We start from the raw sequence: 27,578 nt of genomic DNA, 5'->3' as shown, positions 1-27,578 counted from the left end.
GGCGGCGGGCGGACTCCCTTTCCCGGCAGCCCCCGCGGCGGCCCCAGTTTCCCGGCGGCCCTCGCGGCAGCGTTGGGCGGACTCCCTTTCCCGGCAGCCCGCGCGGCGGCGGGCGGAAGCGGTGCCATTTCCCGACGCGCCGCGCGGTGGCGCCAAGATGGCGGCGGCAGCGGGGGGCGCGGGGCCGGCGACGGCGCGGGAGCTCTTCGCCGAGGGGCTGCTGCAGTTCCTGCGGCCCGCGGTGCGGCAGCTCGACGGGCACGTCCACGCCGTCAGGTCCGGGCGCCGAGCGGCCTCGGGGACGGGCAGGGGGCCCGGTGGGAGCCTGAGGTGGGCCGGAGGGGGCGGGTACCTTGGGGGGAGGCATTAGGGCCTGAGAGGGGCTATGGGGCAGGTACTTGGGGGGGTTAGGAGTGGCTGGGGGGTAGAGAAAGAGGTAGTTGGTTTGGGGGGCAGAGAGGATTTCTGTCTGGCAGAGATGGAGAAGTTCTTGGATTAGGGAGCATTAGGGGCACCTGGGGTGGGAGAGCAGCAAAGTGATAAGGGGATGGGGGGGTCAGAGGGGCTGATGAATAAGCAATAAGTAGGGGAGCAGGTAGCTAGACTGGGGGGGCATTAGGGGCAGGAGGTGGGTACCTGTGCTGCAGGGTGAGGCTAAGAGGTAGAGGAGCAATTAGGTGCACTGGGGGGAATTACAGAGGCAGGGTGCAGAGGAGCAGGTAACTAAATTGGTAGCAGAGCAAGCAAACTGTTGGGCTGGAGGGCAACTGGGGCAGCAGAGGGGCAAGTACCTGTGTTGGAGAGGGACTAGGGGTGGCTGTGGGGCAGCACAGGGGCAGGGGTGCCTGGGAGGGGGCGTGGGGCCAGGGGCGAGCTATGGCCACGTGCCACCGAGCCTGTCTCCTCCGCAGGGAGAGCCAGGTGGAGCTGCGGGAGCACATCGACAGCCTGGCCATAGGTGAGCCCGGGACTCGGGGGAAGCCGGGGCACAGCACGACGGGCTGGGCAAGAGGCCAGGGGTCTGGGCTGTCGATCCTGCTCTCACCCATCACCCTCTCCCTAGAGCTGTGCCGCATCAACGAGGACCAGAAGGTCGCCCTTGACCTCGACCCCTACGTGAAGAAGCTGCTGAACGCCCGGCGCAGGGTGGTGCTGGTCAACAACATCCTGCAGAACGCCCAGGTGAGCGCGGGGCGTGCCGCACCACGGGGTCTGCAGCTGGGTCCTGGGAAGCATCAACGGCTTCCCAGCGCATGTCCAGAGCCTGCCGGTGCCACACAGCAGCAGACTGGTCCCTTTGAGGCACTCGGCGCGGGCAAGGGGGGCGGAAGGGCTGGGGCGCGTGGAGGGATCGCAGCCCCGGGGCACGCGGAAGGCGAGTTGCGCCCTGTGTCCTGACGGCCACCGCTCCCCCGCGCAGGAACGGCTGCGGAGACTCAACCACAGCGTGGCCAAGGAGACCATGCGGAGAAGGGCGCTGTTGGAGGCGGCGGGCGGCTACCCCCAGGGCCTGCCTGGCAAGTGAGGCCCCTGCAGCAGCGCCAGGCTGGTTCTGCCTGCACGACCTCCTCGGGACACGGCTGTGCCAACGGTCCTGAGAGTTACGCCCTCCCCAGGTTGGCTGGGAGCTGGGTCGGAGCAGGAGCTGCCCTGGCCGGTGGCAGGCACAACCCAGCACCTGCTTTAGGACAGTGAACAGACTGAGCCACCACTGAGCAGAGCAGATTCCTGTTCGTAGCAATGCTTTTCTTAGCGTCCGCAGCACTGCAGCAGGGGGGAAGTCCTATAAAGCGAAAGCTGCAGCTTTTCGACTACAGTATAACAAACTGGAGGCAACTTCCTGTATTGTATTTTGAGGCTTGTGGGCACTGTAATAAAAGTGACTGCATATTGCTTACAAACTGAGTGAGGTACCGTGACTGTAACACCATTGCTGAGCTGCAGACACAGTTCTTGTCTGGCTCAGCCCTACAAGCCGTGGTGAAAGTGCAGCCAGGCAGTTGCTGCTGACAGAACAGCAGCCAGGGCTGAGCAGCCCCAGAACAGGGGGTGTTCTGAAGTCCAGATCTCCACCCCCACCATCAAGCCCCAACTGTCTGATTCTTTTCCAACCCTTTTTTATAATGGAGGTTCTTCCACCTGAAGAAATAGAACACATTCAAAACAGGGAGCAGTTTAATATCAACCTATAAAAAACAAGACAAATACAAGGAATGGATCACATCAGCTCATCATGTTCACTAAGTTCTTGGTGTGGTTCTTCACTTGCCTCAGCCAGCAATGTTCAGAGGTAGGGAGTCAAACTACAGGGGAGAGAACAGGGTGCTATGGTGGGAGCACTGCCCCAGGGCAAGGACAGCCCACACACTTCCATCCCCTGTCAGGCCAACACTGCAGCAGAGCTACTTTAGCAGCCACTGCCCTGGCACATGCCCAGCATGGGGGAAAGGCATATTCCTGGGGCTCCCTTCACCCATGGGTGCTGTTAAGATGCCCCCAAGCAGCAGCAGACAGACAACTGCCCAGCAGGCTTTACCTGGGCAAGTCACTCTTGAGTCTCCATACTTTCCTCCTCCTCGCCTGTAGCAGTTTCTTCTTGATTCTCTTCCTCCTCTTCTCCTTCTTTCTTCTCTGGGGGCTTTTCATAAGCCTTCTCGGAAGGCGTCACTATCACTCCGTCCCACGTGGACATTTCAGAAGCCAGATCTGCAGACAGTGGTAGTTAGCAGGCAGCTCACAGCCCCCAGGCACTATCGAGGTAAGGCTGGGCAGTACAGGCAAGCGCCGTTCCCAGGGTGTGCAGCTGTGGTAGCTGCTAGCAGGGGGAAGCACAACACCCTGCATCAACAGCTAGAAGCTACCCTGAAGCTAAGCAGCTGCTCCTACAACTGCTGCTTGCTGCAAACAGCCATTATGGCCCTTCAGGGCAAGGAATCATCTGCTTCCCAGCAGCACTAGCTCTCCTTTCGGGGCAGCAGCCTTCCCTTTGGGGTTGCACAGCTGCTTGCGGCAGAAACGGCCCCTCCACTCTGTATCTGCGCTTCAGTGAGCAACACAGGAAACCAGTCCCATTCTCCTTCCTGGAGCGCTCCCAGGCAGAAGTGTCGGTAAGTCTGCACGGAGGAAGAGCCACGCATTACCCAGACAGCACTTACAGCTGGCGTCACCCTCTTGGCCGAGGATTTTCCTGTAACCTCCGTGAGAGAGGATCCGGACGAGTGTCTGCGCTGTGTAGCACACCATGTCCTATGGTATGGGGATGGCAGAGTCAGAGGACAGGCAGCATCCCTTCCCAGCTCGCAACTTGGGAGGCCTGCTGCTGCAAGAGCTCTGAGCAGCACTGGACTCCCCCTCTTCATTTTTCCTTCTCTCCATGACACAAGGTCAGAGAAGCTGGTATTCTGTACTCATACTCTGAAAGACCTAGCCAGGTCTGAGTCCTTCAGCAGCAGAGCTCTACTTCAGGTAAGAAATCTGCGCTGCAGGGCTTTGGAATATCAGCTTATGAAAACTGCTGCTAGTCTCTCCAGTGATTCTCCCAATGCTTTTCCCCATACCCACAGAAACAACAAGCTTTCAACAAATTAAACCTACAGTTTCTCTGGAAATTTGTTTTGTACATAATAAGGATGCAAGATATTCCTAGATACAGTTATCTAGCAGGGAGTCCCACCTCCCACAGCAAACAAGGTAGCTCACCTGCTGTTCAAGGGTCATAACCGTGTGGACTCTGAAGTTCCCACTCTCACAGGGATCAGTGATACCAACAGACCCAGGGAGGAAGAGCCCCGCAGCTAGGATCTGAAGGCAGCGCCTGTGGACAAGACACTGCATGTTAGGAACTAGCCCATAGCTAGTGCAGTAACACAGCCTGAAGATCTGCAAAACGGGCTGTGAGACAGGAATCTGGCTCCTGCTGCTGGTGAAGGGAGTAGATCACAGACAGACTTCACAAGCAATGGTACCAAGTTTGCTTTGTCTCCAGTTCAGGTCTCCTCAAACTGTAAAGTCCTGAGATGATGATGCTTTATATTTGGTAATTTAAGATGACAACAGGAGTTCATAAAGGTGAAGCAAAGAGGGTAACAAACCTGTAAGCGATGTTCAGAGCCAGGGGCTGCCTGGTGGGATTGTTCATCACAGCATAGTGCCCCTGAAAGAGGAGGGAAAAAGAGAAAGAGGGTGTGAGGGCAAGAATGGCTTTATAAAATGGAAGCGTAAGCATCCCAAATCCTTCTGCTGCTGGAGCTACAAGAAACTGCTTCATGCTGGAGCCCAGGGATGTCAAGGCAGTTACAAAACAGCAGAGGAAGGAGAGGCCACGCAAGCAACTTGCAGGTACCCAAGAGGGGGAATCTGCAGGTCAGAAGTACAATGCATTTGGCAGAAAGAACATCGGTGTCCCTTTCGTGCACTCACCAGCAAGTCGAGAATCCATGGAGTGAGGGGCTCGAAACCAGGGAATCGAATTCTCAAGTCTTTCAGCAGCCGGATTAAGACCTTCACTCTGGAGAAGATTGCAACAAGTGTTTATAATGTGTCACCCAGAGTCCTGCTGCAGGAACAGGAGCTCTCCTTGCAGTGCAGCGAAAGCACTGCCCTTTCCCTGGCAGTTACTGCACTACGCAGCAGGTACCCAACAGTGCAGTTCAGCAAGACCCCGGCAGAACGGCTACCATGTGCAGTAAGTGTGGGAGGGGACTGATTTGGGACATCTGAGTCTATCAGCATCACCGCGTGGCACAGCTTTATCACTGGATTTAAGACTGCGCTTGTTCAGTCACCATCCAGTTTAAAAGGAGCCTTCAGTATCACTAATGTAGGATGAATTATTGGTAATGTTAGCTCAGATACTGAGGCATTGATGGTGGGGAGAGGTATAAGATTTTTTTATTCTTTGTAAAGATTATTTTCACCAGGCTTTAGAGCTACAGTTCCTGTTTAAGCTCTAACTCACGTGGACTGAGAAGCATTCTCTTCAAACCAGCGAGCATGTCTGATGGCAGCCAGAGCACTTTGCAGCACTTTGATATCCACTGAAAGAAGCAGCAGAAACATTCATTCCAACCAGAAAGTGATTAGCTGCAAGCCAGGGAGGCCAGCTGGCTCCCCTCTCCTGCTAAAGGTTCACATTCAATGTCTAGGGTGACTCAGTGATTGTCCCCACTCCAAAATGGATCTGCAAAAGCCCCTCCACCCCCACATAGAGCACAGAGCAAGCTAAGCTCTTACAGTGCAGTTCTGGATCCAGTTTGCGGAGATTGGGAGGCACTGTGGTGATAAGGATCTTCACTGTTGCATCAGCCGAGCTGATCTCAAAGCCAGTCTCATTGGTCAACATGGTCAGGACTAGGGGAAAAAAGGCAAGAATTTCTCATAAAGGGGCAGGAATACAGTCCCCACGCTGATTGGGAACAGCAATAATCATGTCAGTATCTGTCTTCCTCAACTCTGCCCCCTCTACCTCATATTATACAGAAGAGTGTCCCACCTTCACTGGGATCCTGTGCTCTCAGGCTTTCCACTACTTTGTTTCCCAAGGCTGCCACAGCTTCCACTAGGGAGAAGCAAAAGAGGTGGTTAGAGCAGAATTGACTTATGCTCAGTCAGTAGCACCAAAGTAAATAATACTCACGTGTGGGTAAGATCTTCAGAATCACAACCAGATCAGCCACATTGTGCCCGGTTGTCATGGTGCCCTTCTTGTAGGAGCCTACCTGGCGAACCTCCTCAATTTGCTGGTTGAGAGAGCAAAGCAAGAATTAATGCAGCTGATGCACATACTACTTCTCTGGAAGAAAGCATGAACTAAGCAATCAAAAAAGAGTCACAGTGACTGTACTTAGCACAGAGTTTGGTAGCTAGAACACCAGTATCCCCATGTGCTAAGATGTCTCCCCACGTAGCTTTTTTTCCAAGTAAAAAAGCTTAACTTACCACTTCAAAAGTTCCTGGTGCTACAATTAGATTATCAATCACGTTGTTTATTTTAGTTACCAGAGAAAGAATAGAAGCCTGAAAAGGAATGAGAGGGGTGGTAGTACCAGTCTATTGCTCAGTAAAACCACGATCTTGAGATAAAGATAATCCAATCTCACACAGCATAATGCAGACAGCCCCAATGTAATATAACTATTAAACAGATAAAAATAAGCATGTTTAGAAACCATTGTTCAAGAAATGCCACCCATATTTCTACTGCAGTACCTCTTTTGGGGGCAAATGTCTGCTCTTAGACTAGTAACTACTAATACTATATAAGCTATATTCTCTTATCTAAGGAATAGATAAGAGAATGCAGCATGGTTTCTCTAATGCTGCAGTTAACATCTGTCTAGGAGTATTTAATTTTAAACATAAAACAATACAGTTCTCTTAACCTGTTCAGCAGCAGTTGGAGCAAGGTCCTGGTTTCTCTTCAGCAAGGCTTCGCTGAACGCAGTCTCATCTGCGGCAGGTTTTACACGTGGGAAAGCCATTTCACACTGAAACAGGATCAGATATCAGACTGCAACGCCCAAGTGAAAAACAGGCATTGGTTCAACCCAATCATCAGCAAGATGATAAAACATTTCAATTTTGTAATTCTCAGATGCTTGTTAGTTACTGAACCAGCAGCTGTTTGCACTTTCAGTGAACTTCTCTACTCCAGCTAAGCTAAAAGCAGTTAAACCATTAAATTAAGATTAAATCAGCAAACAAGACTTTAAGACAGCATCTTTAAACAAACAAAAGTCCTACAGCTGTTGCCTGCAAACAGCTCTGTAGGATACAATTACTCACGACATAGAAATCAAAGGGGATGTGCGGCACAAAGGGCCGGAACCTAAAGGGGGGAAAAAAAAAGACAACTTTATTCTCTGTAGCAGTGTGTACCTGCTCGTGGTAGTTTGTGTCATCACCACCTCCCGCTACCCCCCTCAGTCACGGTTCTTTTAAGATTTGTCCCCAGAATGAAGGAAAGGCCCTACAGAAATAGGAAAGCTTTCTTCATAAGCCCTCTAGCAATACCTAGTGCCCCAACACCCTGGAGTGATCAGGCAGTGGCTGCACTCCAGGGTTTCCCTGCACCGGCAGCGGTGAAGAAACTGGCCTGGAGGTGCCAGTGCCCCCCCAAACCCACTCTACTCCTCACAGTAATCCTATACTACACTGCAAACTAGAGCCCCGGCCTCTGTAAGCCCCGACAGCTTGCTCCAGGAGCAGCTGCAACCCACCCCCTAAGCCTGCAACTCTAGAGAGCCACCCTCGCTAAAGCAGAAGCCAGACTCGCCCACTGCCAGGGCCTCCCCTGGAACCAAAGCGTCCGCCACGGCCTCTGCCTCGATCGCCCCTGCGCAAGAGAGGAGAAGGATCGTTTTAGGGCGCGAGAAAGACATTGAAGTGCGCTTCGTCCCGCGGCATATCCACGCAGGCCGCCCACCAGCGCTGGGTCCCCCTGCCAGCCCTCGTCCCCACCTGGGACAGCGCCCCCGGCCCGGCGCCCCCCGGCCCGGGACAGCGCCCCCAGGCCCGGCCCGGCCCGGCCCGGGACAGCGCCCCCAGGCCTGGCCCGGCCCGGCCCGGCCCGGGACAGCGCCCCCAGGCCTGGCCCGGCCCGGCCCGGCCCGGGACAGCGCCCCCAGGCCCGGCCCGGCCCCCCCTCCTGGGACAGCGCCCCCCGGCCCGGCCCGGCGCCCCCACCCGGGACAGCGCCCCCGGCCCGGCCCGGCCCGGCCCGGCCCGGGACAGCGCCCCCAGGCCCGGCCCGGCCCCCCCTCCTGGGACAGCGCCCCCAGGCCCGGCCCGGCCCCCCCTCCTGGGACAGCGCCCCCCGGCCCGGCCCGGCGCCCCCACCCGGGACAGCGCCCCCCGGCCCGGCCCGGCGCCCCCACCCGGGACAGCGCCCCCCGGCCCGGCTCGGCGCCCGCGCACCTCATGGCTCCGCCGGACCGAACAATGAACCCCGCCGCCGCCGAGGAGAACCCGCCGGGCTACGCTCCCGCACCCCGCAACAACCTGGCCGCCAACTGGCTCCCGCCGTTCGCAGGGGCCGTCCGTGGGAGAGCTCTGCTTCAGGCCATTGGCTCGACTAACCATCAGTCCAAGCCCGGGGGCGGGAGTGGCCAATCACATGCAGCTCCGGACAGGGGTGGGAGGGGGCCAGTGGAAACGCTGCGGTGCGCACGCGCTGAGCCGCTAGCGGCCACTGGAGGGGGTACAACGCCCATGAATGGAGCTGTTCGCAGGCGAAGTGCGCATGCGTGTATGCCAAATGAGCAGTTGTAATGTATTCATATAGCACCGAGAGGAGTTTTATTTCAGACAGCAGAGTGGCGCAGCGGAAGCGTGCTGGGCCCATAACCCAGAGGTCGATGGATCGAAACCATCCTCTGCTAGCTTTTTTTTTTTTTTTCCGGGGTTTTCCTCCTTCTCCCTTTCATTTTAATATTTTATTTTATTAATTAATTAATTATTTATTTACTCCCACCCCCTTTCTTCATTAGCCCTTTAGTTAACTGCATTAATTGCTGCCACCACCTCTGGTGCAGCACCTCTGGTTCACCTCCGGGCTAATCCTCTGCCCAGAGCTGCTGTTTGCCACCCAGCAAGACACCCACCCGGCGCTGCTGTGCCTGGCCACAGCGTGCAGCGATGGGTGCTGCAGCGTGCAGCGGCGGGTGCCGGCACAGCCCGGGACCGGGCGCGGTGGGCGCGCTGCGGTGCCCCGGTGTCCGCAGCAGCCGTGCTGGTGCACCCGTGGGCGCTGCGGGAGGTGCTGTCCGCGCTCCCGGCACGGCTGGGGCGCAGCTGGGGTGTCGTGCGTGCTCGTGGTGCACACGGGGCGGCCGGACACGGGGTGGCAGGACATGCCGTGCTTGACCCCAGGGTCGCCGGGACCATCCGTGTCCCCGGCTGGCCGCGGCCGTGCGTGTCCCCGAGGTGCACAGTTTTGTGCATGTCCCCGGGTGGCCGCAGCCGTGCGGGTCCTCGGGGTGCACAGTCCCGTGCGTGTCCCCGGGTGGCCGCAGCCGTGCGGGTCCCCGAGGTGCACAGTCCTGTGCATGTCCCCGGGTGGCCGCGGCCGTGCGTGTTCCTGTGGTGGCTGTGGCCGAGCGTGTCCCCGGGGTGCAGAGTCCCGAGCATGTCCGCGGGTCTCCGGGGCTGTGCGGGTCCCCGGGGCCGGGGCAAGCGGGTCCCCGGGGCTCGGGCCAGCGGCGCCGGGCGCGGGGGGTCCCCCGGCGCCCGTGCTCGGCGGTGCTGGCAGCCGCTGCGTGGTGCTGGGACCCCGCGGGACGCCCCCGGCCCGGCCCGGCGACCCCTCCGCCGCGCGGCGGGACCGGGCTGGGGTGGGGGGTCGGGGAGCGGCGGGACGGCGCCAGGCGGGGGCGGGGGCGGGGCCTTGCCCGCCCTCCCCGCGCATGCCGTGAGCGTGTCCGGTCTCAGCGCGCGGCGCGGGGGCGGCGCGGCGCCGCGCGCGCGTGTCGCCGCCGCCTCCCCGCGGCGGAGCCGCTCCGTGGGCGCGTCCCGCGCGGCCGCGCACGGGCCGGCGCGGCCGGCGGCGGCGCGGCCGCGGGGGGGCCCCGTCGGGGCGCGGGCAGGAAGGGGTTAAGCGCGGCGCACGATAACAGCCCTCCGCCGCCGAGGGGGGAAGGAAAGGCGCAGCCGGCGCCGCGGTGCCCAGAGCCGGCGGGCGCGACGGCGCGGGCCATGCTGGCGGCGCTGGCCCTGCTCAGCGCCCTGGTGGCCGCGGGCCGCGGCGCCGCGCTCACGCTGACGCTGGCGGTGGTGCTGCCCGAGCGCAACCTCACCTACGCGTGGGCCTGGCCGCGCGTGGGGCCGGCCGTGCGCCTGGCCGCCGCCGCCGTCAACGCCCGCGCCGACCTGCTGCCCGGCTACACCCTGCGCTGGGTCTTCGGCAGCAGCGAGGACCGGCACGGCGTCTGCTCCGAGATGGCCGCGCCGCTGGCCGCCGTGGACCTGCGGCTGGCCCACCACCCCGCCGCCTTCCTGGGGCCCGGCTGCGTGTACACGGCGGCGCCCGTGGCCCGCTTCACCAGCCACTGGCGGCTGCCGCTGGTGACGGCGGGCGCCGAGGCCCACGGCTTCGACGACAAGCGGGGGCAGTTCGGGCTCACCACCCGCGCCGGCCCCAGCCACCGCAAGCTGGGCGAGCTGGGCGTGCAGCTGCACCGCCGCTTCGGCTGGACCCGCCGCGCCCTCCTCGTCTACTGGGACGAGAAGATGGACGACCGGCCCTGCTTCTTCGCTGCCGAGGGGCTCTACGTGCAGCTGCCCACACTGCGCAACCTCACCGTCCTGGACGTGGTCTTCTGCGACAAGGGCAACTACTCCTTCATCATCCAGGAGATCAAGCTCAAGGGCCGGAGTAAGAGCCCCCGGGGGACGGCGGGGCGCTGGGAGCGGCGGGCAGCGCCCGGGGGGACGGAGCGCGTCCCTGGGTGTGCATGAGTGTGCACGAGTGTGCTCAGGTGTTCATGCGTGTGCACGGGTGTGCATGCGTGGCTGCATGTGTCTCTGCGTGCACACACACGTGTCACGCCCCAGCCCGGCCCCCTGCACCCCGAGCCCCGCCGTGCCCGGGACACCCGGGCGCTCCGCACCGGCCGGAGCCGCTCCGTCCCAGGCTGGCACCGGCCACCGGCCCCGCTGGGCACTGGCCAGGCCTGGAGCCCGGCCCGCGGCCGGTTATCTCGGCCCCGGGGCCGCGGCACTTCCCTCTTTCCGGCTGCTTTCCCGGGGCACCGCCTGCCCCGGGCTGGCACGGCCGCCACCGCCTGCGGGGCTGGAGCCGTCGGGGCGCCCTGCCGCCGCTGCCGGCGCGGAGCAGGAGCCGCTTCGTCCCGGGCGGTGGCACGGCCGAGCCCCCGGTTTGGCCGCTATTTCTGGGACGAGCCCCACGGCACCTGGTGGAGCCGGTGCCCAGCGCACGGCGGGCAGCTGCGAGCGGCTGCGCCGGCGGCTCCGTCCTGCGCCGGCAGCTCGGGGAGCCGGCACCCGGCAGCGGGGCTGGGCGGAGGGGCCGCGGCGGTCCCAGTCCCACCGGGAATAAATCACCGCCGGCGATGGGGGCCATGCGGAGGAGGAAACGGAGTCAGGAAAACAGGAAGCCTGGGCGCTGGCGGAGGGGCAGGGGCCCGCCGGCAGCACGCGGGGCAGAGCAGCGGCGTGGGGACCCCCAAGCCCATGGCACCCAGCGTGGCCCAGTCGCGCTCCAGGCGTCTGGCCTGGCAGCTCTCCCCCTGCCTGTCAGCCCCACTGCCCGATGGGGCGCACGGCACAGCCCCGATGCTTGTCCCCTCCTGCATTAACGATGGAGCCACGGGACCCGGGAACCCCCTGAATGTCCATCTCTGCCCTTGCCGTCCCAGTGCAATGGGATGTAAATGCTGCCCCAGGCTCAGGCGACATTCCCAGCTTTCCACGAGGGGTCTGCAGCCTGGCGTCGGGGTCCCGTGGGGGCCGGCGCCATGAGCTGTGTCACCCCGCGCAGTCGTCTACGTGTGCTGCGCCCCAGACACGCTGCGGGAGCTGATGCTGCAGGCCTGGCGCGAGGGGCTCACGCGTGGTGACTACGCCTTCTTCTACATCGACATCTTTGGGGCCAGCCTGCAGGGCACCCGCTTCCCCGAGCCCCAGCGGCCTTGGAAGCGTGGTGACCGCGACGATGCCAGCGCCCGGCAGGCCTTCGAGGTGAGCTTCCCGCTCACGGGTATGCACCCACACGCCCACAGGCATGCACATCCACATGCATGCGTGTGCCAGGGCACGCACACGTGTGCCTGAGCGTGTGCCCACAGGCATGCACATCCACATGCACACGTGTGCCAGGGCATGCACGCGTGTGCCTGAGCGTGTGCCCGCAGGCATGCACAACCGCATGCACGTGTGTGCCAAGGCATGCACGCGTGTGCCTGAGCATGCACCCATGTGCCCACAGGCATGCACATCCACAAGCACACGTGTGCCAGGGCATGCACATCCACATGCACACGTTACAGGGCATGCACCTGTGTGCCCGTGCATGCACCCGTGCACCCGTGCAGGCATCCATGTGCTTACAGGCTGCACACATGCCCTCTTCTCCCCCGCGCGAGCCAAGCCTCCCAGCTCCCGTGAGCGGAGCCTGGCGTGGAGCCGGGGTGGGCGCCGGAGCTGGCGGAGCCGGCCTCCCACGCTGGCCCTGCCCGTTCGCTCTCTGCTGCTGGCAGCTAACGAGGAGGAAGGAAGCGAGATTAATTTCCCCAGGTCCCAGCTCCAGCACTGCCTTGAACGGAGGCTATTAATAGGCTGGGCGGAAAGCCAGGCTTCCCCGGACCCTGGGGTGCAGGCGACCCCATCCCAGGGGGGTGCGGGCAGGGGGGGGCTGGGGCAGGGTCCCCGTCCCCTCCGCTCCCAGCCGCTGTCCTCCCAGGCCGTGACCATCATCACCTACAAGGAGCCCGAAAACCCCGAGTACCGGCCCTTCCTGGCACGGCTCAAGGAGGAGGCGCGCACCCACTTCAACTTCACCATGCGCGACGGCTTGGTAGGGCCGCAGTGGAGCTGGGGACGGGGGGATGCACGATGGAGCTGGGGGTGCCGGGGACATGGGATGGAGCTGGGGATGCCGAGGACGAGGGGGCGTGGGATGGAGCTGGAGATGGAGAGGACATGGCATGGCAGTGGGGACAAGGGGACATGGGATGAGGACTCCATCCTGAGCCATCTCCGTGTCCCCAGATGAACTACATCGCAGCGGCCTTCCACGACGGGGTGCTGCTCTACGCCCAGGCCGTGAACGAGACGCTGGAGCGGGGCGGCTCCATCACCAACGCCACCGCCATCACCCGCCAGATGTGGAACCGCACCTTCTACGGTGGGCACCCGGCCCCGTTCCCAGCCCCACAGCGGCCCGGCAGGGCTGGCTGCCGCCTGCCCGGCGCCCGCCCCCCTCCCGGGCTGGTATTTTGGGATCGGAGCCGTCAAGGCGGAGATTTACAGCCTGGGGAGCGCCGGCGCCGCCGTTCCCGCGGGCTGGCTCTGGGCCCCGGTGCGGGAATGGGGCCACAGCCGGGGACCCCCCAGCCGGGGTCTCCGCAGCCCCTCACATCTCTGTCCCCAGGTGTCACCGGCTTCTTGAAAATCGATGAGAATGGGGACCGGGAGAGCGACTACTCCCTGTGGGACATGGACCCTGCGCGGGGCGACTTCCAGGTGAGCCCTTGCCCCGGCGTGGGGACCCCCCAGTCCCCAGGGCTGCCCGGGGCCAGCGTCCCACCACCTCTCTCCCCCCGGCAGATCGTGGCCAACTACAACGGCACCACCAAGAAGATCCACATGGTGCCAGGGCAGGAGATCCGCTGGCCGGGCAGCGTGGTGCCGCCCGACGTGCCCCCCTGCGGCTTCGACAACAGCAACCCGCTGTGCCGCAAAGGTGAGCCCGGCGCCGGCGTCCAGCACCGCCGCGGTCCGGCACCGCCGCGGTCTGCACCGGGGTCCTGCACCGCTGGGGTCTGCCCAAGCCCCCCCAAGCAGGCATCGTGCCCGGCGCAGCTCCTCACCGCTCTCCTCCTGCCTTGCAGCCAACCTGTCCACCCTGGAGATCCTGTCCCTCGTGGTCAGCCTCATCCTCCTGGCCATCACCGTCACCTCCTTCTTCATCTACAGGTGTGGGGCGCAGCGCGGTGCCGGGGGGCGGCGGCAGGTCCCCGGGGGGCCGGCGGCGCCGGGGCCCTCACGCCGCCCTCCCGGCGCAGGAAGCTGCAGCTGGAGAAGGAGCTCGCGGCCGAGCTGTGGCGGGTCCGCTGGGAGGACCTGCAGATGAGCAGCCTGGAGAAGCACCTCCGCAGCGCCGGCAGCAAGCTCACCCTCTCGCTGGTGAGAGGCGGCCCCGGGGCCGGGGGCCGGCGCCCGGCAGGCGCCCAGCACCGCGGCCGGGGCGCCGGGCTCACGGCCGCTCGCTTCCCGCAGCGCGGCTCCAACTACGGCTCGCTGATGACGGCCGAGGGGCAGTTCCAGGTCTACGCCAAGACGGCGTATTACAAGGTGCGGGGCCGGGGGGGCGGCGCGGCAGCGACGCTGGGCGCCCACCGCCCCGCCGGGCACCCACCGCCCCGCGTCCCCCCCTCCCCACCCAGGGCAACCTGGTGGCCGTGAAGCACCTCAACCACAAGCGGATCGAGCTGACGCGCAAGGTCTTGTTCGAGCTGAAGCACGTAGGTGCACGCCGGCTCGCCGCCGCAGCGCGATGCACCCGGGGGCCGCCCTTCGCCTCCCCTTTTGCGGGGCCCGGACGCCTGGGCCCCTTCCCAGGGACGCTGGCAGGGGCATGGCATGGGGATGGGGACCGGGACACGTGCCACCCCCCCCCCGAGGGCTGGGGGTCCCGGTGCGGGGCAGAGCCCCACGCACCACCGCCGCCACCCTTAGATGCGGGACATCCAAAACGAGCACCTGACCCGCTTCATCGGCGCCTGCACCGACCCCCCCAACATCTGCATCCTCACCGAGTACTGCCCGCGCGGGAGCCTCCAGGTACCGGGCGCCCATCGCCCGGCGTCGGGGCTGCAGCGGGGGCCGGTGGCAGGGTGGGGGGTGGGGGGACGGGCGGCAGGTCACCCCCTGCACCCCCAGGACATCCTGGAGAACGAGAGCATCACGCTGGACTGGATGTTCCGGTACTCCCTCACCCACGACATCGTCAAGGTAAGGGGGGGACGGCGGCGGGGCGCCCGCGGCCCCCCGGCCCCCAGCACTGAGCCGTGCGCGGCCCCCCCAGGGGATGCAGTTCCTGCACAACGGCGTCATCGTGTCCCACGGAAACCTCAAGTCGTCCAACTGCGTGGTGGACAGCCGCTTCGTGCTGAAGATCACCGACTACGGGCTGGAGAGCTTCCGCCTGGCGCCCGACAGCGAGGACTCCCACGCGCTCTTCGCCAGTGAGCCCCCAGCACCCGCGTCGCGGGGACCCTCGCCCACACCCCAGCACCCATGGCGGGGGGATCCTGCCCACCCAGACCCCCAGCACCCATGGCGGGGGGGTATCTGCTTGCCCGAACCCCCAGGACTCACGTTGGGGGTGTCCCTGATCGCCCAGACCCTCAGCACCTGCGCCGGGGGGGTCCCTGCTCACCCAGACCCCCAGGACCTGCATCAGGGGGTCCCTGCTCGCCCGGGCCCCAGCACCCGCGCCGGGGGGGCGCTGACCCGCTGTCCGGCGCCGCAGAGAAGCTGTGGACGGCGCCGGAGCTGCTGCGGATGGAGGCGCCGCCGGCGCGGGGCACGCAGAAGGGCGACGTCTACAGCTTCGGCATCATCCTGCAAGAGATCGCCCTGCGCAACGGCGTCTTCTACGTGGAGGGGCTGGAGCTGAGCCCCAAGGGTGAGCGCGGGGCGCGGGGCGCGGGGCGCCGGCACCGGGCGCCGCTCACGGCCCCGCTCGGCGCCCCGCAGAGATCGTCGAGCGGGTGAAGAGCGGGGAGCGGCCCAGCTTCCGCCCCTCGGCCGGCGTGGGCTGCCACATGGAGGAGCTGGGCCAGCTCATGCAGCTCTGCTGGGCCGAGGACGCGCTGGAGCGCCCCGACTTCAGCCAGATCAAGGTCCAGATCCGCAAGCTCAACAGGTGCCGCCGCGTCCCGCACCGCCCGCGCCGAGCCCCGCGGAGGGGCAGCGCGCGGCCGCTCACCCCCTGCCCGCAGGGAGAGCAGCGGCAACATCCTGGACAACCTGCTGTCGCGCATGGAGCAGTACGCCAACAACCTGGAGGAGCTGGTGGAGGAGCGCACCCAGGCCTACCTGGAGGAGAAGCGCAAGGCGGAAGCCCTGCTCTACCAGATCCTGCCCCAGTGAGTGCCCCGCGCCGGCCCCCTCCCGGCACGGCACGGTGCAGCGCGGCACGGTGCAGCACAGCACGGCGCGGTGCAGCACGGCACGGCGTGGCACGGTGCAGCACGGCGCGGCACGGTGCAGCACGGCGTGGCACGGCACGGCACGGCGCGGCACGGCGCGGCATGGTGCAGCACGGCACGGCGCGGTGCAGCACGGCACGGCGTGGCACGGTGCAGCATGGCGCGGCACGGTGCAGCACGGCGTGGCACGGCACGGCACAGTGCAGCACGGCGCGGCATGGTGCAGCACGGCACGGCGCGGTGCAGCACGGCACGGTGCAGCACGGCGCGGCGCGGTGCAGCACGGCATGGTGCAGCACGGCACGGCGCGGTGCAGCACGGCACGGCATGGCACGGTGCAGCACGGCACGGCGCAGTGCAGCACGGCACGGCGTGGCACGGTGCAGCACGGCGCGGCACGGTGCAGCACGGCACGGTGCAGCACGGCACGGCGTGGCACGGTGCAGCACAGCGTGGCACAGCATGGCACGGTGCAGCGGGGCATGGTGCAGCATGGCGTGGCGCGGCACGGCACGGCACGCCGGCCGATCCCGCGCCCACCGCTGCCCCGTGCCCCCAGCTCGGTGGCGGAGCAGCTGAAGCGCGGGGAGACGGTGCAAGCTGAGGCCTTCGACAGCGTCACCATCTACTTCAGCGACATCGTGGGCTTCACGGCGCTGTCGGCCGAGAGCACGCCGATGCAGGTGAGCGCCGGGGCGGCGCGGGGCGGCGCAGGGCCGGCACCCGCGGCCTCACGCCGCCTCTCCGCCGGGCGCAGGTGGTGACGCTGCTCAACGACCTCTACACTTGCTTCGATGCCATCATCGACAACTTCGACGTCTACAAGGTGAGCGCACGTCCACAGCGCGTGCCTGTGCGCTGGGCACACGGGTGTGCTCCGTGCACACATTCACGTGCGTGCACTGCGCATCTGCGCACACGTGCACAACCCTGCACGTGTTCACGTCCATGCTCACGTGCGTCTGTGCAGACATGCACAGCCATGCACACGTTCAGATCCATGCACACGTTCACATTGGTGCACTGTGCATCCGTGCACATGTTCACATCCGTGCTCACATTCACACCCGTGCACACGTTCACGTCTGTGCGTGCAGGTGGCCACGCACACACGGAGGTGCGCAGATGGCGTTGCAGGCGCCTGCGTGTTCACGGATACGCACACGTGCATGTAGAGGGCCCAGAGCCGAGCTGTAGAGCCCCATAGCAGACGTGCAAGCGTGCAGCAGGTGCCCACGTGCGCGGAGGCACCTGCACAGGCGCAAAGCCCCGGTGTCTCCCCAGGTAGAGACCATCGGGGACGCCTACATGGTGGTGTCGGGGCTGCCGGTGCGCAACGGGAAGCTGCACGCCCGCGAGGTGGCCCGCATGTCCCTGGCGCTGCTGGACGCCGTCCGCTCCTTCAAGATCCGCCACCGCCCGCAGCAGCAGCTCAAGCTGCGCATTGGCATCCACACGGGTCAGCGGGGACGGGGGGCCGCCGGCGGGCGCCCGCCGGGGCGGGGGGCCCCCGCGGCGCCCCCGGCTCGGCTCACTGGGTGTCGCGCAGGGCCGGTGTGCGCCGGCGTGGTGGGGCTCAAGATGCCGCGGTACTGCCTCTTCGGGGACACGGTGAACACGGCCTCGCGCATGGAGTCCAACGGGGAAGGTGGGGGCGCGGGGCCGGGCGCGGGGCGGGCCGGGGGGGCCGGGCGCCCGCCGGCGCTGACGGCGCCGTGTCCGGCCAGCCCTGAAGATCCACATCTCGGCGGTGACCAAGGCCGTGCTGGAGGAGTTCGGCTGCTTCGAGGTGGAGCTGCGGGGCGACGTGGAGATGAAGGTGAGGCGTAGCCCGGGCACGGCCGCCCGCGGGCTCCTGCCCGCCCCGGCCGGGCCCCGGCGGCGCCTCCCCGGGGCGTCGGGGTCCCCAGCACCCCGGCTTCGCTGGACGTGGGGCTGCGCCGGGTCCCCGGGGGCATCGGGGTCCCCTGCACCCCGGCTTCACTGGACGTGGGGCTGCGCCGGGTCCCCGGGGGCATCGAGGTCCCCTGCACCCCGGCTTCGCTGGACGTGGGGCTGCACCGAGTCTCTCAGGGGCATCGGGGTCCCCTGCACCCCGGCTTCGCTGGACGTGGGGCTGCGCCGGGTCCCCGGGGGCATTGAGGTCCCCTGCACCCCGGCTTCACTGGACGTGGGGCTGCGCCGGGTCCCTCAGGGGGCATCGGGGTCCCCCGCACCCCGGCTTCGCTGGACGTGGGGCACCCGCTGCGCCGGGTCCCCGGGGGCGTTGGGGTCCCCCGCACCCCGGCTTCGCTGGATGTGGGGCTGCGCCGGGTCCCCGGGGGCATCGGGGTCCCCTGCACCCCGGCTTCGCTGGACATGGGGCTGCGCCGGGTCCCCGGGGGCATCGGGGTCCCCCGCACCCCGGCTTCGCTGGACGTGGGGCTGCGCCGGGTCCCTCAGGGGCATTGGGATCCCCTGCACCCCGGCTTCGCTGGACGTGGGGCTGCGCCGGGTCCCCGGGGGCATCGGGGTCCCCTGCACCCCGGCTTCGCTGGACGTGGGGCTGCGCCGGGTCCCCGGGGGCATCGGGGTCCCCCGCACCCCGGCTTCGCTGGACGTGGGGCTGCGCCGGGTCCCTCAGGGGCATTGGGATCCCCTGCACCCCGGCTTCGCTGGACGTGGGGCTGCGCCGGGTCCCCGGGGGCATCGGGGTCCCCTGCACCCCGGCTTCGCTGGACGTGGGGCTGCGCCGGGTCCCCGGGGGCATCGGGGTCCCCCGCACCCCGGCTTCGCTGGACGTGGGGCTGCGCCGGGTCCCTCAGGGGCATTGGGATCCCCTGCACCCCGGCTTCGCTGGACGTGGGGCTGCGCCGGGTCCCTCAGGGGCATCGGGATCCCCTGCACCCCGGCTTCGCTGGACGTGGGGCTGTGCCGGGTCCCTCAGGGGCATCGGGGTCCCCTGCACCCCGGCTTCGCTGGACGTGGGGCTGCGCCGGGTCCCTCAGGGGCATCGGGGTCCCCTGCACCCCGGCTTCGCTGGACGTGGGGCACCCGCTGCGCCGGGTCCCCGGGGTGTCGTGGTCCCCTGCACCCCGGCTTCGCTGGACGTGGGGCACCCGCTGCGCCGGGTCCCCGGGGCGTCGGGCCCCCCGCGGCGATCCCCAGCCCGCGGCGCCTCTCTCCCGCAGGGCAAGGGGAAGGTGAGGACGTTCTGGCTGCTGGGCGAGCGCGGGAGCAGCGCCCGGCGCTGACGCCCACCGCGGGGGTCCCCGGGCCGGGGCCGCGCGGCGGCTCCTCCTCGCGCACCCGCAGCCCCCCGGCTCCCGAGCAGCCCCGGGCCGGACCCCGGCCCTCCCCGGCGGGGGGATCTGGGCCCCGGAGCGCGGCCGCCGGACGCGGCCGGCCGGCGCGGAGCGAGCGGCACGGGGGGGGGCCGGGAAGGGCCCCCCCCCCCCCAGCGGAGGGGCCGGTGCTCCCGCCCGGCCGGGGGGCGCAGCGATACAGCTCTAATTTTTGTAATAAAGCTCGTGTACTGCACCCGGCGTGGGCTCCGCGTCCCTGGGGGGCGAGAGGGGACCGCCACGGCGCTGCGCTGGGGCACGGCCCTCTGCCCCCCTGCACGGCGCATGGGGCATGGGGCGCCCCCCGCCCACAGCCCTCTCGGGGGCCTGGGGTCCCCACGCAGCTGGGAGGCGGGGGCACTCTTGGGGGGGGGCAGCGCAGGGCAGTGCACACGGGGGGGGGGCAGCGCAGGACAGCGCACTCTCGGGGGGGCAGTGCACTCGGGGGGGCAGTGCAGAGCAGTGCACTCTCGGGGGGGGCAGTGCACTCTGGGGGGGCAGTGCAGAGCAGTGCACACGGGGGGGCATGCACTCGGGGGGGGCAGTGCAGAGCAGTGCACTCTCGGGGGGGGCAGTGCACTCTGGGGGGGCAGTGCAGAACGGTGCACTCTCGGGGGGGCAGTGCACTCTGGGGGGGCAGCGCAGAGCAGTGCACACGGGGGGGCATGCACTCTCGGGGGGGGCAGTGCACTCGGGGGGGCAGTGCACTCGGGGGGGCAGTGCACTCTGGGGGGGCAGTGCAGAACGGTGCACTCTCGGGGGGGCAGTGCACTCTGGGGGGGCAGTGCAGAGCAGTGCACTCTCGGGGGGGCAGTGCACTCGGGGGGGCAGTGCACTCTGGGGGGGCAGCGCAGAGCAGTGCACTCTCGGGGGGGGCAGTGCACTCTGGGGGGGCAGCGCAGAGCAGTGCACTCTCGGGGGGGGCAGTGCACTCGGGGGGGCAGTGCAGAACGGTGCACTCTCGGGGGGGCAGTGCACTCGGGGGGGCAGTGCACTCTGGGGGGGCAGTGCAGAGCAGTGCACACGGGGGGGCATGCACTCTCGGGGGGGGGCAGTGCACTCGGGGGGGGCAGCGCAGGGCAGTGCACGCGGGTGGGCAGTGCACGCGGGGGGGCAGCGCAGGGCCGAGGACCCGCGGTGCCTTTGCAGACAGCGCCAGCCCTGGGGGGGAGGTGCGGGGGGTCCCCATGGGGGGGGGGGTCCCCTTGGGGGGGGGCTCTGCAGGGGGCCCCGAGGGCCGCGCCGGGGGCGGAGCCGGCCGGGGGCGGGGGGAGGGCGCGCGCGGCGGGGGCGGGGCAGCCGAGGGGGCGGGGCAGCCGAGGGGGCGGGGCAGCCGCGAGCTAGTCCCCGCCCTCGCCTCACTATTGGCCCTCGCCGTCCACGAGTCCCCGCCCCCTCGGACAGCCGTTGGGAGGGGCCCGCGTCTCCCCGCCGCGCTGTCACTCAGGGGCGGACTTGGCTTCCATTGGTCGTCGGGCCCGAGGAGGGCGGGCGCTTCCGGCCTCGGGGCCGCTTCCTCTTCCCCCCTGGCCCTGCCGTCCCTCTCCCAGTGACTTCCGGTCGGCGGCGCTGGGTGGGGGGTGCGGAGCCCTCCGCTCCCCTCCCCCCGGCACCGAGACCCCCGCGCCGCCCCCCCCGCGCAGAATCCCGCCCGCGGCCCGCCCGCCGCCGAGCCCGCGCCGGGGGGCCTGTCACCCCCCGCCGCAGCCCCCCCCGAGCCCCTCTGCACGGCCCTCACCGCACCCCCAGGGCTCCGCTACCGCAGCCCCCCCCCCCCCCAGGGTCCCGCTGTAGGGCCCCCCCATAGCGCCCTCCCACAGCCCTCCCCGCCCCATAGCACGGGCCGCAGGCAGGGGCAGGCGCCTGCCCCAGTCAAAGAGCAGCCCCCCCCCGCCCCTTGCCAAGGCGAGGCAGGCCTCTCCCTATCCCCCTCCCCACCCCCTTCCCACCACTTATCCCGGAGTGCCCCCCCATACCCCCCAGCACCCCCCCCGTGCTGGGCTGAAGTCCCGGAAGAGCAGGCAGGGGTGCCCTTGATCCCCTCCACCTCATCACTTCCCCTTCCCCCCCCCCATCGAAGGGGCTGGGGGCGCCTCAGGAGTGAGACGAGGGGGGATTTCTCGAGCCCCCCTCCTTCCTCCAGCGAGGAAGAGCTGGGTGCAGGGGCATTGCCAAGCCTGCAAAGGGGGCAAAGAGGGGGGGCTCCCCTCAGGCCAAGCCCCCCCAGAGAGGGGCTGCCCTCCCTTCCCCTTCCCCCCCAGCCATGGAGATGCAGAAGGGGAAGGGGGGAACAGCAGGAGGAGGAGGAGGGAAGTTGCTGGTCTCCACTCTTCTGGATGCCAAGGATGAGTTGGAGGAGGTAGGTGCATGGGGCTTGGGCTGGGGAGGCTCTAGAAGGAGGGTTAGGGGCACCACCACGCTCGGGGGCCTGGGGAAGGCAGGGTGGGCACGTCCTCCTGGTGCCTGCGAAGAGGGAGCACTTCACAGACCTCCCGTCAGTACGTGCGTGTGTGTGTGTCAGGCTCCCTGGATCTGGTGCCGTGCTGCAGAGGGCCACTGGCCATGTCCTGACCTGCCTCTTCTGTGCGTTAGCCAGCTCGTCCTCTCAGCCTGGGTCCCTCTGCCTGCCTTGCTGTGGCTGGGCTTGGGTATACTGGAGGTGCAGACGTGTGCAACCTGAACGTTAAACAGAAGGTGTGGAACAGGACTGTGAAGCTTGGCTCATGCTCCAGCACTGACAGGGTTCATCTTTCTTATAGCTGGGAAACTTTTTCACCTGCTAGCTGTTTGTATTTACCATCGGAGTATTTCTCCGGCCTTATAGGCCCCAAATTATAAAACTGTACAGCTGCATTATCCTAGTTCCCATTTAGGTTTTCTCCCTGTGTGATAGAAAGAGAGCTTGTTCTGTGGCAGTTAGGGAGAGCTGGGATCTCCCCAGGATGACTGGGATCTGTTCTTGGTGCTGAGGAATTGTGGAAGAGAGTTAGCAGGGGCCTGGGGAGCTCCCTGGGTGCGGATGCATCGCTTGGTCTCCCCAGGCTGTTCTGTGACACTGGTTTACACCTGTCTCACAGGATAAATTAGTAAGATGTTCAGGGATCACGTAAAAGAAGCTATTGCAGAGCAAACTTTCCTTGTGTCACAGGGAGCAGCTGGGCTCTCCTGAGCTCCTAGACTTGTGGGAGAAACTGATTATTTACTGTGCGATGGAAACAGATGTATTTGGAGCTTTTGAAGCAGTGCAGACAAAAATCGTGCTGGATTTCAATTATAGAAGAAAAACAGGATGGTAACGGGAATAACTAGGTCTCAAGGTCTGGAAGCTGTCCTTTGCCATTTAGAGTGTATTTATATTCCTTCAAAGCTCTCAGCAGTCCCCGTGTGTGTTTTGGGTCCTGTCCAGGTCTGAACAGAACATTCCAAACTTCGGCCCTGCGTAACATCATGTGCCTGGCACAGCCAAGAGCTTCGCTTGGCTTGAAAGTTGGCCTAGGACTTCCAAAGTGGATCTTCTGGAATACGTGTAGCACTAATACGTAGTGTTCTGGGGGGGTTTTCTCTGGGGACAGCAGACCTGTTCAGCTATGACATCTGACAGATCTAGAACAGAATTGCATGACTCAGCAAGCAGGATGGAGTGATGGGCTGGTGGAGTTCATAAACTCGAGTATCAGGATGACAAAACTTTCTAGAAGAATCTAATTAATGTTTTTAATAGGCCTTCCTTCTTAAACAGCTAAAATATTGGAAAGCATCAAAAAGTCCGGTCAGATTGAAGAAAGTAGTTTAAAGTAGTTTCAGGTATTAGTTATGGTCCTGAGTGTTGTATGGGCTGATGGACTTATTGTCATAAGTTTCAGGCTCCTTGCTCACTTGATTGTGTAAGACTCTCACAAACAGGAAATAGCCTGTACACAGGAAAAACTGTACGTGTTCATTGTGCATTATGTTATTGAAGTAAACAGACTGCCATGCTCAGGAAAAAAGCTCTTCTGGTCATTCCCTCTAGCAGTGGTGAGTTGCTTGTGACAATAGGCTGAATGCATCTGTTTTGGGGGAGAAAGAGGTGACTGGAAGGACTGGATCTCATCAAAACATATAAAAGGTGTTAAGCTAAAACAAAAGTATAATCTTGATCTGCTGTGGGTTTAGATAGAGGGAAACAGAGAGCTTGTTACTGGAATAAGAGCTGTTAGAGTCACTTTTAGAGCAGTTTGAGGCATACTACTTTCAAATAAATTGCTTGCTTTGCAGTATTGAGTTTGTACCTTTCCCATTTATCCCTAGAAGGGAGTACCAAAAACTGATGTAGTAAGTCCATCAGCAGGTCTCAGGGCAAAGACATTATGTGATGAACTTCCTTGCAAAGCTCTTCTGGTGGTTAGTTGGCTGCATTGTCTGCCAACAAGTTGTGTTATTTCTCAGTGGAACTTTTCTAGCTCTATTTTTCAATTGCCAGATCTTGTCCTCCCTTTCAAGTAATTCGTCTGCCTTAGATTTGTGATTTTTCATGAATTTTGTTCTATTGCTCTTTAATAATGCTATTGCTCTGTCTTGAACAAAGCCTGTTTTACAAAGGCATTATCTCTGCATTACTGACCAGTACATCATCTTTCATATTGCCTGGAGGGGAGAACTGCTGACCCCTTTCTCAATAGCTTCTTCACTGCAGCCCCTTTGATATGTAAAGGAGTCACTAATCAGTTCCATAATCAGCATGATGTGTTTGCATTTTAATCAAGAAGTGACTCTGTAGAAATAACCTTCTTATAACCTGCTTATTGCCTGTCTTGGACTGCATTTGCTGCTTTTCCCTGGTGCAGATAGGTCACTCCACCATTAACAGTGAGCACTCTAGAAAAGCGAGGCCTTCTTTTATGGGCAGCGGGTGACCCTGTAGTCATTGCAGAGGCAGAAGTTTCCAGCCAGGTCTGCAGCTCTTGCGTGGCATTTCTGGCACAGGCGAAGAAGGACTGAGCAGCCAACAGGGCGCATCTCCCTTCCAAGGCAATGTACCTGTTTATGGAAGGGTTAAATTTAGACCAACATCTTGCTGTGTAAGTTGTAGTGTGAGAAGAAGATCCAAGAATTAAAGGAGCCCTGCAGCGTCAGGTCTGCAGTCACGTTGCTCTTGCACTGGCAGACTAGGAATGCTTTTTGCCCGTTTGCAGGCTCTCAGGTGCCATTGCTGCTTCCAGAGCCTGTGGCAAGCCTGTGTATCCGTACTGTGGGTCTGTCACTGCCCGTGCGATTGCACGCGAAGGCAGGAGAGGATGCGGCATTCCCATGTATTCATGGCACTTAATGGCCCCGAGTCACTCCAGGTCTGCTCGCGCTTCCGCGGGGCCAGAGTTAGTCAGGAGCTAGCGCCGGGGCCCTGCCCGCCTGTGGAGATAGCCCTTTCCGAGCGTGGCTGCCCATTCCTTATGTGAAGAGGTAGGTGACGGATAGTAAGCACTAGCCTGAGATAAACCTGCCTTCCTCAGCGTGATCCTGCCGTGCATGTTTCTGTCGATACAGGCGCAGACCACAGCTTTTATGCAGAAAGGGCAGCTAACCCCTCCTGTCTCCCCCATGTTCTCCCAAACAGTGTTTGTGGGAGCTGGAGCCATCTTCCTCCCACACAGGGAACCTCGTGGAAGTCATTAGTGAGGGGCTCAGCAGGTGCTGCAGGAGACAAGAGAGGGCCTGCAGCTCCGGTGCTGGGCTAGTCAGAAATGTTAGTCGGGTACAGCAACGTGTTGGGTTTGAGTGAAGTGTTGGTGTTCGCTGCTAAAATAGCCAAAGATGTCAGTTGATCCTATTGGAGAATTAATTTGAAAAAAATCTTTAAAAAAAAAAAACAAAACAAAACAAAACAAAAAAAAACCCTCTGGTTTCTCTCAAGCTGGAGGGAAGCTTTGGCCATTTGCTTTCCCAGTTTTTCACCCCTGTGTTCATGTACCTTGGCTAAACGGCAGAAGTAATCCCTGCAAGGGGCTTTGAATTTCCTTGCAGCTGAACGCTGTGACTGGCTGACTGATGGTGATGTTCACAATTTGCATGCCAAGGCTGAGTGCCCTAGGGTAAAAAAGGCCTCCAGAAGTATATAATAGGGCAGTCCTCCCTCAGCTGTGCTGTGGTACAGGGCTTTGCTGCTAGAAGAACGTGTCTTGCACCTTGGGACTAGGAACCCTACTAACATTACCCTTCAGGCACGAGCATCCTGGGAGATGCATTAGTCAAATTCTGATGTTCAAAGTTATGAAGGTTTTGGTTGTTTGGACTATCTGGGTTCTACCATGTGTGAGTTTTAACTTCGTGGCTCTTTTCATTATTTCATTACTAGGACTACTTGCATGAAAAAATCTGTTCCTGCTGTTTATTCTCAGCCAGAAGTTTGCTTAGATGCTAAGTAACTAGGACAGAAAGCTTCTAGGCTGTTACCCCATGTTCTCACCTCAGCCCAGGATTCTCACATGAATGGAAGTGATGGGTCTTGCAGCAAACCTTGGAGCTGTTGAATTACAGCATCAAGCTCCAGTTTGCCTGTCGTGGGAGAAGGACCCGACTCTGTGGCTCCCATTCAGAGAAAGCTCATCAGCTTGGAGTGCAGCTCTCCTCTCAGAATGAGGATTGACAACCCTGTTTCAAACCAACCTCTGTACAAACGCATCTTGGCTTTGTGTCCAAGCGACATCAATATTAGTATCACGGAATAATACCATATATATTTTTTGGCTCTTCAAGCAGTGTCAGCAGAGCATTAAAACCCAAACAAACATTTATGAGGCAGCAGCTTCTCCAACTGGCAGGAAGTTCGGGGGCTTTGACACAAGCTGAGAGAGTCTCTTGCATCACTGGATTTTTTCTGTCTGTTTAGGTGTTTGTGTGGGATGTTGTTATTGCCTTACTTGTAACTTTTTTGCTAACCAGTTTAGGGCTCTTCCATCACTCTATGTTAGCAAGAATAAATAGGGGCAAGATTTTTAAAACTGCTGAGTTATTTTAGGGGTTGTTAGCTATTGCTCAAACAGGTAAGGCTTCAAAGGAGCCTTGTTCTTCGAGAGCAGGTACCCAATACATCTGGAAAACTAGGCTCCCAAATTGGATCTCTGCCTCAAAGGATCCTGTGCTGTGTTTTGTGTCTGAGAGGATGCGCTTCAAGTCTGCAATCTTGGTTTTTGTTTCAGAGACTAGAAAGATGCGTAGGCATCGTGACTTCACTGACCAACGGGCTGTCAGAAAGAGAAGCTAATGATGCCCTGAACGCTCATGTAAGTGTCATCTCCCTGAGAAACAAGAAATCCTGACTGGAAGAAGTAATTCATGGTATTCTGTACCTGCACAGATTTCTCTCTGAGAGAGCAGGCATGTAAGCTACTAACAAGGCACAAAGAAGAGGCAGGTATTAAGAGGTTGGGGAATGGAGCCTGCTGGGTTCTCACTGTTCTGAACTTGTCAAGGATCCCCAGAGCTATTACAGTTAAAAGACAAAACAACACCACAGTTGTAATCCTTGTCTAGTAACATATTTGGAAGCCAACCTGCAGTGCAATTTCTTACTGAAATCTGGCTGAATGTGTCTCTTTCCCATTGCACGAGTACTCTGTGAAGGGGGGGGCTGTGCACATACATATGCGTGCATGTACACGTGGATCTTTGTCACTGTGCACATACTTCTGATGTTTACAGAGCGTATATGCATTTCTTATATGTTTTTGTACATTTTTGTGCATTGCTCAGCTTAACTGTTTCTTGGCCTCCAAACAGCCAGACTCCAGACCACTGGAACGGGCTGTTTCACTCTTTCTATTGAGAGATGCAGCATTTATTTCTAAGTCTGCAAAGTCTTAAAATACTTGCTAGTAAGCTGCTGACGTTACCGTATAAGGAAGACTGTCGGGTGACATCTTAATGGCCTTTCAGGCATGTTGGTTGCATTTTTTACTCCCCAGGACACCTTAGGCTGTTGTTGGAATCAGTGGTACAAGTTGCCTTTCCCTTAACAGGAAATGGAAGGCAAAGCAGGCTGGATTTCAAGGCTCTGAAGCTTGTGAACCTTTCCCATTTTGATGAACAACTTATAGAAAAATCTTTAACAATCCTAATGTGCGCTGTGTTTAGCAGAGCCTGGGCAGGTCCCCAGCAGGAGGAGAGGGCTCAGAGGTTCTGCTGGTGTTCTTGATCAACTTGTTTGGGGTTTAGATGCTCGTGAGTAATTAAATATCCTGAAATCATGCAACTAGAATCACTGGAATGTTCTCTGTCACTTTGGAGGATAGGCATTTCTCAAATTATGTCTTCTAAATACAAAATACTTGCCAACTAATCCCTGTGAGAGGTTTGCAGCAGCATGGATTTTGCAGATGAATAAAAATGT

At 62.2% G+C, this 27,578-nt stretch overlaps 4 protein-coding genes and 1 non-coding gene across 12 annotated transcripts in view; 4 read left to right on the top strand and 1 right to left on the bottom strand.

Moving 5' to 3' along the window:
* Positions 1-10: 10 nt before the first annotated feature.
* Positions 11-1,901, top strand: SNAPIN (SNAP associated protein). 2 transcript variants are annotated; one of them, XM_062597829.1, is made up of 4 exons: positions 11-330; positions 912-958; positions 1,064-1,182; positions 1,421-1,901. In XM_062597829.1, exons 1-4 carry the CDS (start codon positions 158-160, stop codon positions 1,523-1,525), a joined length of 444 nt encoding a protein of 147 aa, XP_062453813.1. In that variant the 5' UTR covers positions 11-157; the 3' UTR covers positions 1,526-1,901. The 2 variants fall into 2 exon arrangements, with proteins under 2 accessions (XP_062453813.1, XP_062453814.1); XM_062597830.1 differs by having other exon boundaries at positions 20-276.
* Positions 1,902-2,157: 256 nt separating this feature from the next.
* On the bottom strand, positions 2,158-8,008 carry ILF2 (interleukin enhancer binding factor 2). 3 transcript variants are annotated; one of them, XM_062597826.1, is made up of 15 exons: positions 7,915-8,008; positions 7,274-7,333; positions 6,784-6,826; positions 6,381-6,485; positions 5,938-6,015; positions 5,636-5,738; positions 5,492-5,557; positions 5,233-5,349; positions 4,958-5,036; positions 4,420-4,507; positions 4,092-4,153; positions 3,700-3,814; positions 3,156-3,246; positions 2,537-2,706; positions 2,158-2,303 (listed from the first exon to the last, which is right to left on the bottom strand). In XM_062597826.1, the coding sequence occupies exons 1-14, from the start codon at positions 7,917-7,919 to the stop codon at positions 2,546-2,548; spliced, it is 1,173 nt and encodes a 390-aa protein (XP_062453810.1). In that variant the 5' UTR covers positions 7,920-8,008; the 3' UTR covers positions 2,158-2,303; positions 2,537-2,545. The 3 variants fall into 3 exon arrangements, with proteins under 3 accessions (XP_062453810.1, XP_062453811.1, XP_062453812.1); XM_062597827.1 differs by having other exon boundaries at positions 6,784-6,828; positions 7,294-7,333; XM_062597828.1 differs by lacking the exon at positions 7,915-8,008 and having other exon boundaries at positions 6,784-6,827; positions 7,292-7,307.
* A 298-nt stretch (positions 8,009-8,306) lies between these two features.
* On the top strand, positions 8,307-8,378 carry TRNAM-CAU (transfer RNA methionine (anticodon CAU)). Its single transcript has one exon. It is a non-coding gene; the product is annotated as a tRNA-Met (tRNA).
* A 1,300-nt stretch (positions 8,379-9,678) lies between these two features.
* NPR1 (natriuretic peptide receptor 1) lies at positions 9,679-19,219 on the top strand. Of its 4 annotated transcripts, none has more exons than XM_062597820.1 (22): positions 9,679-10,369; positions 11,495-11,694; positions 12,416-12,529; positions 12,724-12,859; positions 13,106-13,197; positions 13,282-13,417; positions 13,566-13,650; positions 13,740-13,860; positions 13,954-14,028; positions 14,121-14,198; positions 14,413-14,517; positions 14,617-14,688; positions 14,762-14,921; positions 15,209-15,364; positions 15,436-15,604; positions 15,681-15,827; positions 16,525-16,573; positions 16,648-16,716; positions 17,175-17,349; positions 17,440-17,538; positions 17,618-17,709; positions 19,061-19,219. In XM_062597820.1, exons 1-22 carry the CDS (start codon positions 9,691-9,693, stop codon positions 19,121-19,123), a joined length of 3,072 nt encoding a protein of 1,023 aa, XP_062453804.1. In that variant the 5' UTR covers positions 9,679-9,690; the 3' UTR covers positions 19,124-19,219. The 4 variants fall into 4 exon arrangements, with proteins under 4 accessions (XP_062453804.1, XP_062453803.1, XP_062453805.1 ...); XM_062597819.1 differs by having other exon boundaries at positions 16,450-16,573; XM_062597821.1 differs by lacking the exon at positions 14,413-14,517 and having other exon boundaries at positions 16,450-16,573.
* Positions 19,220-21,092: 1,873 nt separating this feature from the next.
* The window catches only part of INTS3 (integrator complex subunit 3), a 48,828-nt gene continuing 42,342 nt past the window's right edge, over positions 21,093-27,578 (top strand). For both annotated transcript variants that reach the window (XM_062598088.1, XM_062598087.1), the window contains exons 1-2: positions 21,093-21,572; positions 26,389-26,472. In XM_062598088.1, the coding sequence (XP_062454072.1) occupies positions 21,477-21,572; positions 26,389-26,472 (180 nt within the window). In that variant the 5' untranslated portion in view covers positions 21,093-21,476. The remainder of the gene's footprint in view (positions 21,573-26,388; positions 26,473-27,578) is intronic.

Source organism: Rhea pennata, chromosome 31, assembly GCF_028389875.1.
Source record: "Rhea pennata isolate bPtePen1 chromosome 31, bPtePen1.pri, whole genome shotgun sequence".
Taxonomy (NCBI): Eukaryota; Metazoa; Chordata; class Aves; order Rheiformes; family Rheidae; genus Rhea; species Rhea pennata.
The sequence above is the reverse complement of the archived record's forward strand: the minus strand, read 5'-3'. Positions and strand labels throughout refer to the sequence as shown.

Excerpts from the sequence above, each read along its gene's own strand:
- SNAPIN (XM_062597829.1), top strand. The coding sequence starts at position 158 with ATGGCGGCGGCAGCGGGGGGCGCGGGGCCGGCGACGGCGCGGGAGCTC. Across the intron at positions 331-911 it reads GGGCCCGGTGGGAGCCTGAG|GGAGAGCCAGGTGGAGCTGC; the intron begins GTGGGCCGGAGG and ends TCTCCTCCGCAG. Across the intron at positions 959-1,063 it reads CATCGACAGCCTGGCCATAG|AGCTGTGCCGCATCAACGAG; the intron begins GTGAGCCCGGGA and ends CCCTCTCCCTAG.
- NPR1 (XM_062597819.1), top strand. The coding sequence starts at position 9,691 with ATGCTGGCGGCGCTGGCCCTGCTCAGCGCCCTGGTGGCCGCGGGCCGC. Across the intron at positions 15,828-16,449 it reads CTCTACCAGATCCTGCCCCA|CTCGGTGGCGGAGCAGCTGA; the intron begins GTGAGTGCCCCG and ends CCGTGCCCCCAG. Across the intron at positions 17,710-19,060 it reads GGGGCGACGTGGAGATGAAG|GGCAAGGGGAAGGTGAGGAC; the intron begins GTGAGGCGTAGC and ends TCTCTCCCGCAG.
- ILF2 (XM_062597826.1), bottom strand. Across the intron at positions 6,016-6,380 it reads CTCCAACTGCTGCTGAACAG|GCTTCTATTCTTTCTCTGGT; the intron begins GTTAAGAGAACT and ends ATTCCTTTTCAG. Across the intron at positions 5,350-5,491 it reads AGCACAGGATCCCAGTGAAG|TCCTGACCATGTTGACCAAT; the intron begins GTGGGACACTCT and ends TTTTTCCCCTAG.